Here is a 19,220-nt window from a genome sequence, read left to right as displayed (position 1 = left end):
TGGCCAGTCCCATTTTATTTTATTTAAATTAAAAAAAAATTGTCGGGGGCCGGGGAGATGGCTCAGTAGAATAAGCGGTTGCCTGGCAAGCCCAAATGTCTGAATTCAATCCCCCCCCCAAAAAAAACTAATAGGGTTAAATTAGAAGAGTGCCAGGACCAGCTTGAAGGGGCTTCTATCAATGAGCGCTTCAAAAATATCAGTGATAGCCCAGTACTATTTTTTTTTTGGTTCCGAAAAAAAAAAAAATTGTGATGAGGTCCTCCTACTAAGTTGCCCTGGTGGAATTTCAACGTGACCCTTCTGCCTCAGCCTCCAATAGTACTGGGCTATCACTGATGTTTTTGAAGCGCTCATTGATAGAAGCCCCTTCAAGCTGGTCCTGGCACTCTTCTGATTTAACCCTATTAGTTTTTCAACTTTTTCTCATTTTTGGCACAGGAAAAAGTCTCAGGTTTACCTGTACATTCTTGACCTAGACATGGAATCAGTCATTCCTTCAAAGATCTCAAGGTTTATTTATTTTTTGTGGTTTTGAGACAGGGCTCACTATGTACTTCAGGATGGTCTTGAACTCACAGCAACCCTTCTGCCTCAGCTTTCTGAGTGCTGATATTACAGACATCCACCAAAATGCCCAGCCTCAAGGTATTTTTTTTAAATGATGACAGATTTTTAAAAACATTTCTATTCTTATTAGTATCAGTTACAGTATATAACAATTACATTCCTTGTGGAGAATTAGTCCATGTACATATCGCATCTTTTTTCATCCCTTTCACCTCCATGATGATACAGATATTTTAAGTTTCACAGGATGGATTATTTCACATGCAAGTGCTCAGAGGGTTAGACTGTCGCTTCAAAACTTTGTAAGAATCTGCTTTGTTAAAAAGGAGAAATAAAAAGGAGGAGAAATGCTATAAAATATTTAATAATTAACACCTTTTAAATATTAAAATGCTTTCTAAACAGAATTTAATATTTTCCTCTCAGGAGGATAAAAACAAGTACAGAAGAAGCATGTCAACAATTTAATAAAAGTACTAAATAATCAGATCATAAGTTGATTGAATATCTTTGTCACTGAAGAATCTCCTGAGGAGGACAGAGGGACTGTGGCAGCATTTTGCACTGACAGAAAGACCTGTAGGCAGTAAGGCCTGGGAACTATGTCTCCAGGACATTATGAGAACCACGGAGTCCTTACCATTTCTGCAGTTCTTCTCATAGACTATGTTGCCACTAGCATCTTCCTTTTGGCATCGGGGGAACACGAGGTTCACTGCAAATGTAATGTTTGAGCCCACCAGCGCCGGGGAGTTGCTGGTCAGGACTGCTTGCACACGGCCTCCTAGGCAACAAAGAGTAGAGCTTACTGATCCCTTAGCTCTTTTTCCTTTTGTACACTAATATGTGTTTAAAGTTGAACCTATGAAAATATCTTTTGGTGATACATCAAGATTATTTTCTGGATGCCTAACTTTAGCATTCAGAGTACAACATTCTGGAGGATGAACCCAGAAAAAGCCAGACTAATGAATTCTCTAACCACAAAAAGAACATTTTACTTAAAATAATTTTTAAAACTGCTCAGTTGGGCTGAGGAGACAAATGTTAAAAATGTTAAAAGTTTATATTTTTAAATCTTAACGAACAATGGCTAAAGGAGTCATTTCTTCATCTTAATGGAAAGCTATCTAAGATACTTTCTGATAAAGCAAGCTTTTTTTTAGTGCTGAGGATCGAACCCAGGACCTTGTGCATGCTGGGAAGATGCTCTGTCACTGAGCTACAACTCCAACTTTTTAAAAACTTGATTTGGAGACAGGGTCTTACTAAGTTGCCTAGGTTTGTCTTGAACTTGCAAGTCTCCTGCCTCAGCCTCCTCAGCAATGGGATTCCAGGCAAGTGCTGATGCCTCCCTGCCTTATGAAGCAGGACATACTTTTGAAAGTGGCTGAAGGCCATACTTTCAAAATAATCAAAAACCACTTCAGCATCAGAGACCTTTTAAAGCTTACCATTCTTGTGTTTGTTAAACAGCCTTGAGGCTAAACTTCTTGCTCCTCTAAATATTCTGAGGGCTATGAATTTAGAATTTTCTAAGATGATTACACATTGTTTTATGACTTAAAGTGATAATGTTGGGGTAGAGGACAGATTGCCACATTTTGGTACCACTCACTTGGCAACTACAGCACTGTCATTGAAGAAAACAACACAAACCGCGAGACCTAGAAAGCTCTGTAATCCACAAGACTTGTCAAAGTAGGAAACCATAGGTCTTTGGGTCAAGTTTTTTGATTTACCTTTCCAGGAGCTTTTCCACTTTGCATCGCCCTTCTTCCACACTGGGTAGAGTCTTTCATCCCAGTCGTTTTCATCAGAAGACCAGCCCTGCAACTGGCTGTGCTCCTGCTTATAACCAGGATATCTTTCATTGCCCAGCACATCACGAAACCCTGTGTCAGGATTGGAAAGACCAGTTATTTTGTCTATTGGGTTTCTCATTTAGTTATTGCACAACAATGGTCAAAGAAGCTTTACAATTTCTACTGTTGGAAAACAACACATAATATAGCAAATAAATAGACAATACTTAAAAAAAACCCAAATCTCCTGGAAATATCTTGAATGCCACATTTGGAACCTATCTCTTCATGTACTTTAAAAGAATGAAAACATTTTTTTAAGATTTTTTGTTTGTTCGTTTGTTTGTGCACGTTCTCACTACGCAGCTCAGACTCATAGTGATCTCCCTGATTTCTGTCTCCTTAGTGCTTGGATTACAGACGTACACCACCACTGCAGACTCCTTTGCTGGCTCAGTGCACCAGGGGGTGGGGCTGGCACAGTATGTGGTGCCAGGCATTGAACACTGTGAAAACATTTTTTTTTGAAAGCTAATATTTTTTTAAAAAAAGCTAATTTGTTTTTTAGCCATCACTTAGCTTCTCAATATCTGTCCTTCAAATATTTGTATTTGCTATAATATCATTAAGAAAAAAATTTTTGGGCTGGTGAGATGGCTCAGTGGTCTAAAGCATCTACTTGAAACAAGCGTGGCAAAGCACAGGGACCTTGGTTCGATCCCCCAGCACCACATGCCAGCCAGCCCCGCCCCCTGGTGGGCTGAGCTGGCCACACACACACACACACACACACACACACACACACTAAATAAATAAATAAATGTTTAAAAAAAAAAAAGAAAAAAAATTTTGAGACTGTCTCACTATGCAGTTTGGGCTGGTCTTGTTTTCACTTTTGTAGCCCCTACACTGGTCTTGAACTTTCAGAGATCCTCCTAGCTCAGCCTCATGTACCACCATGGGCCCACATCCAGGGCCGGGATGGTGTGCCTGCAGATCTGGGGTTGAGACCGCATGGCATGTGGGGCCAGCGATCGAACTCCTTTTGCTTGCTAGGTAGGTGCTTATGCCTCTGAGCTATCTCTCCAGCCCCTCATTAAGAAAAATTCTGATGCCAATGTTCTTCCTAGTAAGTTTTGTACCTTTTGTCAGTTTGAACTACTCTGTTGGCTGAAGAAATACTTAGCCTAGGATTCTGAGAGACACACACTAGTACTGGAGATTCTACTCTGAAACAAGGTTTTTATAGCCCAAAAGATAATCTGTCTTCGTGAATGTTCCGTAGGCATTTTTTAAAATTTTTTTTTCCATAGGCATTTTTGTAGTCCACATTTTTTGTAGGGCTCTGCATTCAATCTCTAGCAAAGGAGGAAAAAAAGTCAATTGTGTCTAGTTGATAGTGTTTCAAATTTTTTATATGCCTATGGATTTTACAGTTACTTATTATTTTGGTTACTGAGAGAGGAATCTTGAAACCTTCAACTAAAATTGTGCATTTGCCAATTGGCTTATTTTTTCTTCTAGTTCTGTCAGTTTTGCTTTATGTATGTATGTATGTATTTATTTATTTTGTATTTTAGGGAAGGGTCTACAGGGTGTTCAGGGTCTCATTATTAGATCGGATTCATAGTGATCCGCCTGTTTACAGCCTCCCAAGAGCTGGGATTACAGGCATGCACCACCACACCCAGTCTCAATTGCTGTCTCAGCACGCCCTGGGGTTGGGGCTGGCACAGCAGGCCTGGGGATCAAACCCCCAGCCCCTGTGCCTACTTGCAGGCACTTTAATCCACTGAGCTATTTGGCCAGTCCTGCTTTATGCATTTTGAAGTTCTGTTAGGTGTATATACATTTAGATTTATTGTCTTTTTAATGAATTGATTTCTCTCTTTAGGAATTGACATTCTTTATTCCTGATAATATTCTGTCTTCTGAACAAAATTTTGATGCCAATGATTAGTCTTTTTTAAAAAAAAATTAAAAATCATATTTATTTATTTGGTATAGGGTCTCATTATGCAGCTCACACTCACAGTGATCCTCCTGTCTCAGCCTCCTCAGCGCTGGGAGTACAGGTGTGTGCCACCATCCCTGGTTTCAGTGGCTTGCTCAGCACAGGGCTAGCACAGCATGTGGTACCGGGGATCAAACCCAGGTCTTTGCACTTGCCAGGCAGGTGTTTAGACTGCTGACTCCCAGGCCCTAATTAATGATTAGTCTTTAACTAATATATCTTTTTATCACATGGTACATCTGGCCCTTTTTGTCCCATCTTCCCCTGCCCCCTACTTTTATGTTGACTTTAATGTGAAGGTGCTCCATTGATTTTTTTTTGTCTTTTTGAGACAGGGTGTCTCACTATACAGTTCAGGCTGGCCTTGAGCTTACTTTGTAGCCCAGGCTGACTTCAAACTCACAATGATCCTCTTGCTTCACCTTCCTTGTAATCAGTGCTGGGACTACAGGCATGCGCCACCACACTGGGCTCCCTGTAAGTATTATTTTAGCTCTTGCACTGAGATATATCAGTGGTAACTATATATCTTTTAGGGCTTTCAATGATAACAAACAGCCTGTTGTGACATGAGTCCATCTTGTTTTTTCTTTCTTCTTTTCTTGTACTTTTTAAAACTATATTTGGATTCTATTTTATTTCCACTACTGATGTATTGCTTTCCCATTTCACCTTGTTTTGGTTTGAATGGTTTACTCTCAAAAGAGTTCACAGGGCTGGGGAGATGGCTCAGTAGAATAAGCGCTTCCCTGGCAAGCACAAGGGCCTGAGTTTAATCCCTGGTTCTGCCAGAAAAAAAGAAAGAAAGAAAGAAAGAAAGAAAGAAAGAAAGAAAGAAAGAAAGAAAGAAAGAAAGAAAGAAAGAAAGAAAGAAAGAAAGAAAGAAAGAAAGAAAGAAAGAAAGAAAAAAAAGAGTTTACAATATTATACTTTTTTTGTTTTTGTAGTACCTGGGATCAAACTCAGGACCTTGCGCTTACAAGGCAGGCACTTATGCCACTGAGCTATCTTCCAGGCCACCTATACTTCTTTCTAATCCTGAATTTCTCTCTATCCTTTCACCTTGCTTGAAAATCCTGGTGGTCATGTGGCCTCTTCTTTGGATGTCATAGAAGATTGGTTCATTCAATTCTTTTTTATCTCTTGCTGGCAGAGCCTCTATTATAACCGATCAAAACCCCAGAGGCTCATTAATCTAGCTCACACTTTCCTTACAGCCAGTGCAGAGGCAAATGATTAAATCCTGGCCAGTGAGAGCTGGGAGGAGGGCTTCTGGATGCCTTTGGGAAAAGTTCTCCTCCTTTTTCAGAATAAGCAGGTAAGAACTATTTTTCTTTTCCTTTTCAGAATTGATTTGGGTGATGGCGGTATAATGACATGATATCTGAACCTGTGACAGTCATATTAACTCTGAGGACACAAATGTGAGGAAATAGCTGACACATCAAGGGCATCAGTAGAAAGCTGCAAAAGCAAGAGTCTTGCATAACATTGGTGAGCCATCGCTCAAGCTCTGGCTGCCGCTGGACTGATTGCTTGAGAAATAAGTGTCTTACTCAGCCTATTCTGTTAGAGCCAAAAGCTAATTAGCTGTAACCCTCGGTCAGTTCTGAGTCATATGCCATCTTAAATTGCTCTCTTGCCAATTTATATGGTCCTATGTGTTGGCTCAGCCGTGAACTCATAGAGATCAGGAAATCTGTGTCCTCTTCTTAAGGCAGAGGCCTCCCGCAAGACATGGCATTTAGTGGGCGTTCAGAAGAGTCAGGCTGAATGCCTGGCACTTGTCTCTTTCTTTGGTTCCTCTCTTAGGTCGGGGCAGGGAGCAGCAGATGGAATCGGGGAAAGCACCGAATTAGGGCTAACAGGGCTTGGTTTCTGGCTTAGTTCTGCTTTTTATATATTAATTTTATTGAGAAAGAAATAGCAATGAGACAGTTTCAAAACAGGTTAGGAGGATAGTTACAGTATTTAATATATTGCACATTGTTGTCTTTGTAGTAGTTATTCATAGTACAAGATGCAGACATGATATCTTGTCTAAACACTATTAGTTCAAAACTTTCTTCTCATTGAACTAAGAGAAAGTAGCTGTATATCTATGCTAACTATTATATATATATATATATATATATATATATATATATTCACTACAAAATGGTCCTTCATTTATATCTCCCATCTTTTATCAGAGATGGGTAGCTGCTGAGCAGGCTGGTTGATCTCAGGCTATGTGTTTTCTCTAGGCCTTCAAATGAGACAAAACCCAAATGTCCTGTGATTCTGCCCCTATTTGGAAAGAGATACTAAGTGAAAACAGGAAATTCATCTTTACTGATAAATGTTTATAATTGGAAATTCACTTGAATTGAGTCATGTGGAAAGAACTTGGATTATTTAACTCAAACCCCTTCACTTAGTAGATGAACAACCCAGGCCTCAGAGAATAGTGTGAATCACCTCTAAGGTCATCTGTAATCTGGAGGAAATGAAGATTCACATCTTTGCCTTCCCAGGATTGGCTCTTGTCATTGTTCCAGAGAATATTCTTTCTTATATCCTGAGAGAAAGTTGTTTCCATATATATAATCAAAACACAAATTTCTCCTCTGCTTTTAAATGTCAGAAGTCAAGGAAAAAAATACAAATTTCAAAGATGAATGTCATGGGATTGACACAGATCAATGGGACAGAACAGAGAATATAGAAATAGACCTGTGCTGGTATGCTCTACTAATTCTTGACAAAGAAGCAAAAATAATTCAATGGCAAAAGGTAGACTCTTCAACAAATGGTGCTATAAAAATGTAATAAGCATAAGTGAAATCTTCAGGATTTAGCCAGCATAGTTTTGCACACCTGTAACCCCAGCCCTTGGGAGGTGGAGGCAGAAGGATCACCGACAGATTGAGGCCAGCCTGGGTAATGGAGTGAGTGCAAGATCAGCCTGAACTACATAGTGAGATCCTGCCTCAAAAAACCACAAACAAAGCAAACTTCAGGATTTAGAGATAGATAAGAATTCTTCTTAGACTTGACACCAAAAGTATAATCCATAAATGGAAAAATTGATACAATGTATTGGATTTCAGTAAAATAAAAATGCTCTGCTCTGTGAAAATGCAAGCAGAAATGATGAAAAGGAGAGCTACAGACTAGGACAAATTGTTTGAACACCACATTTCCAACAGAGGACCAGCATACAAAATACATGAAAAATTTCCATGGGCTGGGGAGATAGCTCAGCAGTCTAAGCACTGGCCTGATAACTGCAAGATTCTGAGTTCAATCCCTGGTACCACATGCTATGCAGCCCTGGAACCAGGGGTGGTGGTGCATTCCTGTAATCCCAGTGCCGAGGAGGCTGAGACAGGGGAATCACTGAGTCCCAACTGTGTAGTAGGACCCTGTATCAAATAAATAAATCAATAAAATTTCCAAAATTCATCACTATAAAATAAAGCATTCAAAGGCCAGCTAGATAGCTTAGTGGACTAAAGTGCCTGCTTAGGCAGGCGCAAGGACCAGGGTTCAATCTCCAGTGTACTGTGCCAGTCCAGCCCCTGGGGTGTGCTGAGATGGCTACTGAGACTAGGTGATGCTTGCCTGTAATCACAGCACTTGGGAGGCTGAAAACAAGAGGATCACTATGAGTCTGATCTGTATAGAGAGATCCTGTATGCCCTATACTAATACATAAAAAAGTTATAGTTAAAATAAAGCATCCAATGAAAAAATAGGCAAAAGACATATAACACCAAAGTGGATTACAGGTGACACACAAACACATGAGAAGTTCATTAACATCTGACAGAAAAATGCACAGTAAAATCACAATTAAATATCCCTGTAGGTCTCCCAGTGTGACCCCACCAAAAACTAGTAAGAATACAGAATGCAGTTGAAGATGTAGAGAAACTAGGTCACTCATACATTGCTGGTGGGAATGTAAACTGGTATATCCACTTTTAGAAGTGTCTTGTAAAACTCAACATGCAACTACCATATGACCACATAATTGTATTCTTTGGCATGCATCCCAGAGAAATAGATCTCATGTTCCCAAAAATCTGTACATGAATATTTATAGTGGCTTACCCACTGGCCCAAACTGGATGACCCAGATGTCCATCAATGGTCAATGGGTAAACAAACTGTGGCACATCCACACCATAGTACAGTGCTCAGCAATAAAAAGAGACAAACTATTGATGTAGGATCTTCCATGAATCTCCATGGAATTGAATTTTTTTAAAAAAAAGCCAGTCCCCAAATGTTACATACTATATAATTACCTTTTGTGGAATTCTAGAAACAACATTATTAATTTGTGGATAGTTGGGGCCAGGGAGTTAGCTCAGTAGAATAAGTGCTTGCCTGGCAAGCACAAGGGCATGAGTTCAATACCCGGTTCCGCAAAAAAAAAAAAAAAAAATTGTGGATAGCTAATTTGTAATTGCCAGGAGCTGGGAGGCGGTAGAGGAGCTGGTTTGGCTATAAATGAACCTGTGGGGATGGAGCTAGTCTGCATTTTAACACATTCAGTGCCAGTCGTGTATCTTGGTTGTGACACAAAGTTTTGCATTAGGTTATCAGGGGGGTAAACTGGATAAAGGGGACCTTTCTGTATTATTTATTACAATTTCATGTGAATCCACAATTACTCTCAAAAGCTGAATTTAAAAATAAAATAAACTCAATAGTAAATAGATATTAAAAGAAAAACAAGTGTGTGTGTGTAGGGGGTAGAGGTGGAGGGAAATATAGACTCCCATCCAGCACCCCTGAGGCTGCTGTCGGCATGGGGACTCCCGGCTCTGCCCAGCAGCAGAGAGCGGCAGGGCTGCCACACGCAGCTTCCGCAGGGCCTGCTGCCTCCTTTTTAGCAGGGCTCACTGCAAAGTGCCTGGGCATCCCTCTGCTTGCCCCACGTCCCAGTGTCTTCAGGCAGGAATGTCTGACGCTTTACGAACCCAGGAATGTCCGGGCTTACGGTAATGCCCCGCAGGCTGCGTGGAAGGCAGGCCAGGCCAGGCTCTGAGCCTCCGCGACCCTGTGCTGTCCCTCTGGCTGCAGACCGCTGGGCCTCTGTCCAGGAGGGACCTGGCGGACAAGGGAGCAGTCTGTCTCCTCACAACTCCACCGCGCGTCCCCAGTCCAGCACTTTGTTAGCCGCTCTCTCGGGAACTCTCGCTTAGTTTTGCTAATGAGGAAACGCCGCCCAGCCCCGCCATGGACAGGGAGCCCAGTCCGCTTGGCCAAGAGGTGCACCGCCCGGGGCAAGTCCGTGCCTTCTGAGGCCCATCGCCCGGGATTCCCGCACTCTCCCAAACCCCAGCCTCAGACTCTGGGTTACCAATCCCCCTGGTCCCCTTTGATCCCCCCCCAATCTGTGCCGGGTCTTCCCCGCCATGGTCGCAGTGAAGGTCACAGGAGACAGATACCCTGCGTCTGCACCCCTGTCTTCAGGGTGACCTCCCCTGGCCTGCCGGAGTCCTCTTGTGAGGTGGATGGGCCTTCTGGGGACTCATGGTCAGGCCCCTTCTTGCGTACACTTGCACTGTCTGGAGGATAGGGGCTGCTCATACCTGGGACAGCGCAAGTAGGTGACTGACCTCTCGCTCTCTTAACACTTGCTGTGCATTGGGAGGGCCAGGGAGTTTTAAACCCCACTCCCAAAGCTGCTGATGCCATTTATCCCAATCAATATTGTGACAAGTGTCACATCCTCTAAAGCATAACCTGAGTAGAGAAGCAGGTATGGGCGCTTCTCTCAGTCACCTCTTGGCAGCAGCAGCCAGCTGAAGTAGGACTCTGGAGAAAGGTCAGCAGGGTTAGCAAGAGCTTCTGGGCTAGGAGTTAGAAAGCCTGCTGCAGATCTGGGACTCTACTATTTAACCTAAGCTCTGCTGGATGAAAGACAGATGTTATTGTTGGTAGAACTGCGTTCTCTGGGTAGAGATCATCCTCCTTCCTCCCCTCACTGTCCATAAAAGCCTATGGCCCCTGCAACAGAAGGCAGCACCATGGAGCTGCGAGCTAACTGCTTCCATGAGCCCAAAGCAAAGAATGAGGGTGGAGACATTTTGCTATAGTTGCATATCCAATAGTTCACAGAGGAAGAAATGAGCATGGTCACTGGGGAGCCTGGGCCCACTCTGGCCAGGAGGACATTAGTACCCATCCCTTCAGGCCAAGAGCTAGAGAATGGGTGGAACACAGACACAGTTACTCACTTTTGGCTGCATTCAGGGGCAATCTTGCAGCCAGGAGCAGAAATCCCAGGACCCAGTAGAGACATTCCATGCTGAGCTCCCACAAGCCCGGGCAAAGCAGGCTTCCTTCTCCTCACAGGTCTTCAGAGAACAACAGCAGTCTCCTGGGCTCTGCAGCACCCCTCTCTATTTTAATGAAACTCTGGGGCCTCAGGGCAGATCATGTGATGGTATTAAGCAGCACTGCCTGATGTGTTCTCTCAAATCCAGCCTCTTACAACTCATGTGCTTGTGACTCACTCTCCCTTGGCATCTATTTATTCACTTTTTAGATGTGCATTTTTTTAAAATTTGTGCCTACATCTACCAGTTTTAAGAGAACTTTGCATCCAGTGTCCCTATTTTAATTTTCTTTACCAAATAAAAGTTCCACTCTCCAACCTCACTGATGATGAGTTTGCTGTAATCCCATCAATGTTCTAGTTTGTGTGCAGACATGCATTTTTTTCTGTAATGTGGATGACCAGCTATCCCTCATGCCAGCAAATGTTTGTATGCTCCTGTCCCCAAGAGGAGCCTGATGGGGAGGTGTCTCCAGTCATGTGAAATTTTGTTATACACATATGGCTAATAATATATGTATACTGTTTAACAAGAATGCTCTGGAGATGTAGCACCGGCTTCTAGTAGCTTAGAAATTTACTCAAAGGCACATTTAGGTTATCTGTGTAATTCCATGTAACTTCCAGAACAAGTTGTAGAACTTTGGATAACTGCTGTCACACCATTTGTATGCTGTCATTCAGGATCAATGGCATAAAACACACTGCAAATTTATTTCATGGCAAGCAGGCATTAAGGGTGAAAACAAATTTGACTGGGACATTCTGCACAGTCAAATTATTTTTGCTTATAGGTTATGCAGAAAATGTGGCAACATGAACACTTAACTGCATGTGATCTTTCTCCATGTTGTGTCCACATGACCATTTTCAAGGTATTATAAGTCCTTGTTGGGGGGTGAAGTGAAATCTGGGGTATTGACTTATGTTTCAGTTGTATTTAGGAGAACAGGAATTAAATAACCTATGAAACAAAGCCAACTGAGCAGAACTGGCCAACTTCATATTCTTAGGTCAAACAGAGCTCTTTGGAGCTTCTTTAACAGCCTTTGAAGCAAATATGAAGGGAAAATAGAGGATAAGAACACATTATTTTTGACTACATAGTTATTTTTATGGAAAAAAGGTAAATAAAATTTCATAACAAGATGATAGGACAGTAACAATAGTTAATATACATTGCATGTTATAATCTTAGGGTAGTTACTTAGAGAACAAGATGCAGGCATAAACCACTAGGAAGACAGTATGCAATGTGTTAATTATTGAAATTGTCCTACCAATTTGATTTGAAACTGTCACATTGCTATTTGTTTCTCAATAAAATTATGGAAGAAAAAGATACAGGGGAGCCGGGGAGATGGCTCAGTGGAATAAGCACTTCCCTGACAAGTGCAAGGGCCTGAGTTCAATCCCCGGTTCCACTAAAAAAAAAAAAAAAAAAAAAAAAAAAACAGGCAAAAAAAAATCTCCAAACAATATTAGCATAAGCCTTCCTCTTTCATCGAGGCACAAATAGTATTAGCTAACTTGCATTTTTTCTTTTTCCTTCCTTTCCTCATCCTAGTTTTTTCCTTTTTAGCAATTTCTTCTCATTTCACAGTATCTATTACACATTTTAGACCTTATTTACTCTTTCAGTTTCCCACACCAGGGAGACAACACAATATTTACACATTAGTCTGATTTATTTCACTAATGAGTATGGTCTCAAGTTGCAACCATTTACCTACAAAAGTTTCAAGTGTATCTTTCTTTATGGCTCAGTAGTACTGCATTGCATAAAAAGACTACCTCTTTTTATTCATTCCTCAGTTGATGGGTATTTGGATTGTTTCCAGGATTGGAAACAATTGGATTGTATCACACATTGTGCTGCTGTTGTAGTTTGGGGTGTGCAAGAGGAACAATGCAGGACATATAATTTATAGAATTATTTTTATAATAGTCAAAGAGTCATGTACAAAAAGAGTGCAGGAAATCTGTCTACACACTAAATATCAAAGAATCTATCTGAGGGCCTGGATCCCATAGCAATGTCCCGCATGAGTCCAGCTGAAGACTTAGAGCCCATAGTGATGCCCCCTACAAATCCAACTGGAGGTAAAAGCCCATAGTACTGTATCATGCAGGCCTGGTTCACATATCTGCACTGAAGAGGCCCAAAGGCCAGTGATGGAAGCTAGAAAGTCCATGCCAATGGATGAAGAGTCTGTGTTAGCAGGCTGAGAGAGCTGAACTAGAGCCAGAAGGTGATACTCAAAGTAAGACCAGAACTCTCCTGAAAAGTACCACAGCCACCCTCAGGGACAGTAAGGTCCCACATTCCTCAGATGATGAGAATAGTCAAATTTGTCAGGAAAGCCAGCATGACGAGTTCCTCCAGGAAAACCAACCGTTTCTCATCAGCTTCCTAACAATTTCTAAACCTCTTCCTCTCCAAATCCATCTCGTATGCAGCTGACAACAATCCTCAGGTGTGCCTCCTACACCCAGCACCATGCTGGTTCAGTTCAATTGGGTGTTATAATTTGACCACCAGTTGTCAATTCATCACTGCTGCTATGAACACTGGTGCACAAATATTTCTGTGGTATGATGTTTTTAATTTTTATGGTAAGATACCCCCAAGGGGAATAGCTAGGTTCAGGCTTGCATTTTTGTCTAGATTAGCCCACCCCCACCTCTAAAAATTGCAAGTATTAATCTCTTCTGTTATTATAAAGCCTTATTTTTATTTAATTATTTAGGGAAATGTGATGATAAAATTTGTCTTTTATATGTCCTCACTTTGCTAGCCAATGAACAGATGTAGGAATGACTATGGCAGTAGTCTAGGTTCACTGTTAGATAAAAGTAGACAGGAAACTGGAAACTCTTTCTTTATAAAACTTGATTCCAAAGAACTATAAATTGGAAAACCTGTCTCTTGATAATCAGCAGTTGGCAACATACAGTTTATTTTGTGTTGTTCCTTGAGATAAGGCTATTTGGGATTTAAAAAAATATACCTCAAGTCTGTTTAGTTTTGAAAAAAATCATAACTTGAAAAAGTTTGAAATAATTCACTGAAAGAAGTCAAACATCTCAATTATTTGGATTTACATAGATGATCACTCTATTAAAAATGACACCAAGGAAGGCAAGTAATAGTTGTGTTTTAGAAATGTTCACCATTGCCTCTAAGCATCTTGATGTATGTCATCTTCCCTAGTAACTACCATCCTTTTTGTTTGGTACTAGGGATCAAACTCAGGACTTTGCATTTGCCAGGCAGGCACTTATGCTGCTGAGCTATCTCCCTGGCTACCTTGAGACATGTGAGACATGTCTCATGTGAGACATGATGAGGCCAATAGCCACCCAAAGGTACACATGGAGTGGCAGACAGCTACCACACTCAGGCATCACAGCAGGCTTCAGAATTAATGTTTTTAGTTTTAGAAATTGTTCACACTGAGTGTTTTTAAGTGAGGTCATAAAAATTAGCTACGGTTTTCTCCTTACCTCTTATAAGTAGCCACTTGTTCTGTACTACAGCTATAACAAATCACCAGAAATTCAGAGTCTTAAAAAACAGATTTCTTATCTTACTCTTCTGGAAGTCAAAAGTCTGCAGTGAGTCTCACTGGGCTAAAGTAAAAAAGTCAACACTGTGGCTCTGGAGGAATCTGTTTCTTTATGTTTTCCATCTTCTAGAAGCTTCCCACACTTCCTGGCTTGTGTTCGCCTTCTGTCTCTAACACCAGCGATGGCTGATTCTTTCCTGTACTCATCCTTCTGACTCGGATTTTCCTGTTTCCCCCTTTTACAAGATGCTTGTGGATTACATACACTGGGCCTACTTGGATGATCTAATACCATCTCTTACCTTCAGTTAGTTGATCAGAGTTACCTCCACTCATCTGAAGCCTCCCTCTCCTACCCTACAACACACCGATAGATTCAGGGGTCATGGTGTGCACATCTCTGAGAGGCCATCTTCCTGTAGCAGTTATACAGTGGGTGACTCAGCAGGGAATTATACATGTGAAGAAAGGTGGACTGTGGAGGACCACCTGAGTAGGTCTCCTTGAAAGAAGAGCGATTGTCTCCATTTTGACTGAACCTGACCCTATTTCCTTGTATTGTTATGTACAGAGCTGACTAGGACTTCTGTTTATCCTTCAGTTGGCCTTAAGCAATGTATACTGGTCTAGCTGAGGTGCTGGTGATAGTCTTTGAAGGTGGTGTGTGTGTTTCCCTGGTAACTGACACCTGCTGCTCTTAATGTGAGCCGGGTCAAGACAGGACAGAAGAGTTAATGCTCTGCACCCCCCGCTGGGATCGAGCCTCAAGATATAGGCTATGACTTCTTGGGGCTTGAAAGACTACATCAAAGCTGAAGCACCAGACTTACCAAAACATTAAATACTATATAATGCAGGTTACTTTCTTTGCATATCCTTTCTGCATATGGCAGAGGTAAATGTAGGCCACCCCCTAGCTCAGCTCACAGTACTCACCTACTTCCCACAGTTCTCAGTCAATCCTCCTCAAGCCACTGTTCCACTGAATAAAACCGGGTGAGGCCCTGGGTCATCTTCTTGGTTCTGGAAAGCCATCTTTGTGGCTGGACTTAGAGCCCTTTGACTCCTCGATGATTGAAAATATAATTTAGTGTCTTTATTTTGGCCCTGGGTTGCATTGGAAGTGGTAGATTGGAATCAACTTGATGGGATTCCAATAGCATAACTTTGGGATTACAAATATTGGCTTCTTGCACTGAGACGAGGATCTGGAAGTGTCTCCTACAGTGGACCACAGGAATAATGAAGAAAGGCCCCTCCCAAAAGGGACAGATCTGCTGAAACTAACCCTCTGACATTTGGCAGAGTGGAAAGGGAAGAACAAACTCAAGATAAAGGGATCACTTCAAAGAGAGACAGCCCACGTGACTGCTGGACCAGGGCCTCTCAACGTGCTATAATCAGAGTCACGGTTTTCAGATTTAAGCCTAGCGAATGACTCAGAGACTTCTGTTTCATGTCTAGCTCTTCGGTCTCTGGTCTCTCCTGTCTGGGCGCTCTCTGCATGCATGGGTAATCAAAGTCCCTTGTTCCCAAGGTTTATTAAGCTTTGAAATGGCTTTCCCACCAAAACATTTACCCTTTACTTTTTAGGAAAAGAGGAGAAAACGGGCCACTAAAGTTAGTATATCCTTTTCAGTCCATCATCTTTGCTGTGGCTTCAAGCTGAAGGAATCAGATGCTAGATGCAGGCAGAGAATTTTTTTTTTTTAATATATTTTCTTATGGCGCTCCTGACCTTATGTGCAATCAGAGCAGTAGGAATAGAACAATGTGGACTGCCACAATTTAAATTCTAGTTTAGATCCTCAGCACCACAAGCTGCGCTGGCCCCACCCCCAGGGCTTGCTGAGATGGCAACTGAGACTGGGTGTGGTGGCGTGTACCTGTAATTCCATCGCTTTGGGGGGTTGAAAAACAGGAGAATTGCTATGAGTCCAATCTACGTAGTGAGACTGTGTAGATCCTGTACTAAATACATACAAATAAATAAATAAATAAATAAATTCTAGTTTAGAGTGCTTTCTCTGAATAACTACTAGTGTAGAAAGACAGTAAGATATATGTTTATCAATAAAACTTTGAAAAGAAAAAAAAAGAAAGACAGTAAGATAAAAGTACTTATTGTGTACTTGTGTGTGGTTTTTTGGTTTTTCTTTTCCTCCTTTGGGGTGTGTGGGTTTTGTTTGCTTGTTCTGTGGTTCTGAGGTGGGAACCTGGAGCTGGGTGTGCTCACTGAGCTACATGCTCTACTGCACAACTCTGGAGGCTACACGCTCTACTGTGCAGCTCTGGAGGCAACGGTGAATGTGCTTTCTTTTTTTCTACCATCAGTAACTGGAGGACAGTCTGACACAAGCAAGAAGTAGAATGATGTAGAAAGAAGGGTGAGAGAAGAGGGAGAGACTCTCTTGGCTTTCAGTTTAATGATAATTGTGAATTATCCAGAAATGTACCAGAGCTCTTGAATGGCAACATTTACTGGAAATACATGATAAGGTCAAGAGGAGCAGCTAGACCAGAAGTCAAAAAGGAAGCTGGCTGTGGGAGCAAGACCAGGAAACTAGAAACAGAATGCACTTTAGAACCTTATTCTCTAACCTAATAATCTGCCCATTTCTCAAGGGAATTTTTTCCACATCAGACAGAATTTAATTCAGGAAGCACTGGTGGAGGTCTACCCTCTAAAAACAGCCATCATCCATGTAGGCATGAACAGAAATTATAGGTACACAGGATCACATTGGGAGGAAAAGGCATTAGCACGTAAAAGGAAATAGTAACAAGACATTATTTGAATGTTTAGTGTGGAAAGTTCCCAACATAAATACCAACAGGGAGAATAACCAATCTCCATGTCCTATCACCTGTGGATAAATTTCAAAAAGAAAGCAGACACAAAAGCTTATATACTAGAAGCCAGGTGTAGCGGCACATGGCTGTGACCTCAACACTTAGTAGGCTGACAGAAGAGGATCACTGGGAATTTGAGGCCAGTCAGGGCTACATAGTGAGATGCTGTCTCACGGGAAAAGATAGCCTTGTGTTATATCCTCCTGTTCATAATGGTTGGGATAGGAAAATCCAGAGAAGCAGAAGCAGGCTGGTGACTGGGGGACTGCCAGGAGCAGCACAGAGGAGGAAATGGGGGGTGCTGGTTTATTTTGGAGTGACAAAATATATGGGAACTGATAGAGGTTGTCATGTATCACTGTGGATGTATAAGATGCCACCGAATTGTTCACTTTGGTTAATAGTTATGGAAATTTCACCTAGATAAAAGAGAATGCTCATTCATGATTAATTCAATAAAACTCTTCATCAGGAGATGCAGGTGTGATGCTAAAAACTGAGCAGGTGAGGAAGTACAGGTAGACCGGTAGTCAGTAGCCAGCAGGCTCCCCAGGGAGGCAGGAAGCCTAGCAGACAGCAGCTATAGGCAAAAGAAGAGGCTGCTCCATCCTGGCAGTGCTGTCCAGTAGAGGCCTAATGTCAGGCACATGTGTAAATTAAGCTTCCTGGTAGCCACATTTAAAAAGTAAAAAGAGGCTCTTCTGCACACCTGCTGACTGCTGTTCTTTCTGTGCAGCAAGCAGTGATCCAGACAAGATGGTAAAGATCAAAGTGAATGGATTTGGCCATATTGGACACCAGGTCACCAGGGCTGTTTTTAACTTTGGCAAGGTGGATGTTGTGGCCATCAATGACCCCTTCATTGACCTCAACGACAAGGTCTACATGTTCCAGTATGATTCGACCCATGGCAAATTCCACGGCACTGTCAAGGCTAAGAACGGGAAGTTTGTCATCAATGGAAAGGCCATCACCACCTTCCAAGAGCGAGATCCTGCCAACATCAAGTGGGGTGATGCTGGCGCGGAGTATGTAGTAGAGTCCACTGGTGTCTTCACCACCATGGAGAAGGCCAGGGCTCACCTGAAGGGTGGTACCAAAAGGATTGTCATCTCCATCCCTTCCACAGATGCCCCCATGTCTGTGATGGGTGTGAATCACGAAAAGTATGACAACTCCCTCAAAATTGTCAGCAACGCTTCCTGTACTACCAACTGTTTAGCCCCACTGGCCAAGGTCATCCATGACAACTTCAGCATTGTGGAGGGACTCATGACCACAGTCCTCACCATCACTGCCACCCAGAAGACTGTGGATGGCCCCTCTGGGAAGCTGTGGTGTGATGGCCCTGGGGCTGCCCAGAACATCATCCCTGTATCCACTGGTGCTGCTAAGGCCATGGGCAAGGTCATCCCAGAGCTGAACAGGAAGCTCACAAGCATGGCCTTCCCTGTGCCCAATCCCAACATGTCAGTGGTGGATCTGACCTGCCGCCTGGAGAAAGCGGCTAAATACAATGACATCAAGAAGGTGGTGAAGCAGGCATCAGATGGTCCCCTCAAAGGCATCCTGGGCTACACCAAGGACCAGGTTGTGTCTTGCAACTCCAACAGTGACACCCACTCTTCCACCTTTGACGTTGGGGCTGACATCGCCCTGAATGACCACTTTGTCAAGCTCGTTTCTCAGTATGACAATGAGTTTGGCTACAGCAACAGGGTGGTGGACCTCATGGTCCTCATGACCTCTAAGGAGTAAGTGGCTCCCCCACCACAGCCTAGTAAGACCGGAGGGATAGAGAGGCCACACTGTAGAAGTCAATGCCCTACTCAGCCCCAACACTGAGAATCTCCTCTTCACAGCTTCCATCCCAGGCCCCCTAGAAGGGGAGGGGCCTTGGGAGCCCTGGCTTGCTGCCATTGCACACCATCAATAAAGCCCACTAAATGTGGTATTAGAAGTTGAACTAGTATACCTATGAATGTCCATTTTGTATCTGTGTATTCAAAGTGGTTGGGATAGATATATAGTTGCATTCTCTTAATGAATAGAATGATTTGTTCTAATGGTGT

General features: G+C 42.4%; 2 protein-coding genes across 2 annotated transcripts in view; one reads left to right on the top strand and one right to left on the bottom strand.

Moving 5' to 3' along the window:
• Positions 1-10,799, bottom strand: part of Gpnmb (glycoprotein nmb) — a 31,126-nt gene extending 20,327 nt beyond the window's left edge. The window contains exons 1-3 of the mRNA XM_004626563.2: positions 10,626-10,799; positions 2,313-2,465; positions 1,211-1,354 (exon numbers count right to left, since the gene is read on the bottom strand). Of these exons, the coding sequence (XP_004626620.1) occupies positions 1,211-1,354; positions 2,313-2,465; positions 10,626-10,695 (367 nt within the window). The 5' untranslated portion in view covers positions 10,696-10,799. The remainder of the gene's footprint in view (positions 1-1,210; positions 1,355-2,312; positions 2,466-10,625) is intronic.
• A 7,105-nt stretch (positions 10,800-17,904) lies between these two features.
• On the top strand, positions 17,905-18,906 carry LOC101589210 (glyceraldehyde-3-phosphate dehydrogenase-like). The gene has a single exon (XM_012513664.1). The coding sequence runs from the start codon at positions 17,905-17,907 to the stop codon at positions 18,904-18,906; it is 1,002 nt and encodes a 333-aa protein (XP_012369118.1).
• Positions 18,907-19,220: the final 314 nt, after the last annotated feature.

This window comes from Octodon degus, unplaced genomic scaffold, assembly GCF_000260255.1.
Source record: "Octodon degus isolate 3935 unplaced genomic scaffold, OctDeg1.0 scaffold00015, whole genome shotgun sequence".
NCBI lineage: Eukaryota > Metazoa > Chordata > Mammalia > Rodentia > Octodontidae > Octodon > Octodon degus.
The sequence above is the reverse complement of the archived record's forward strand: the minus strand, read 5'-3'. Positions and strand labels throughout refer to the sequence as shown.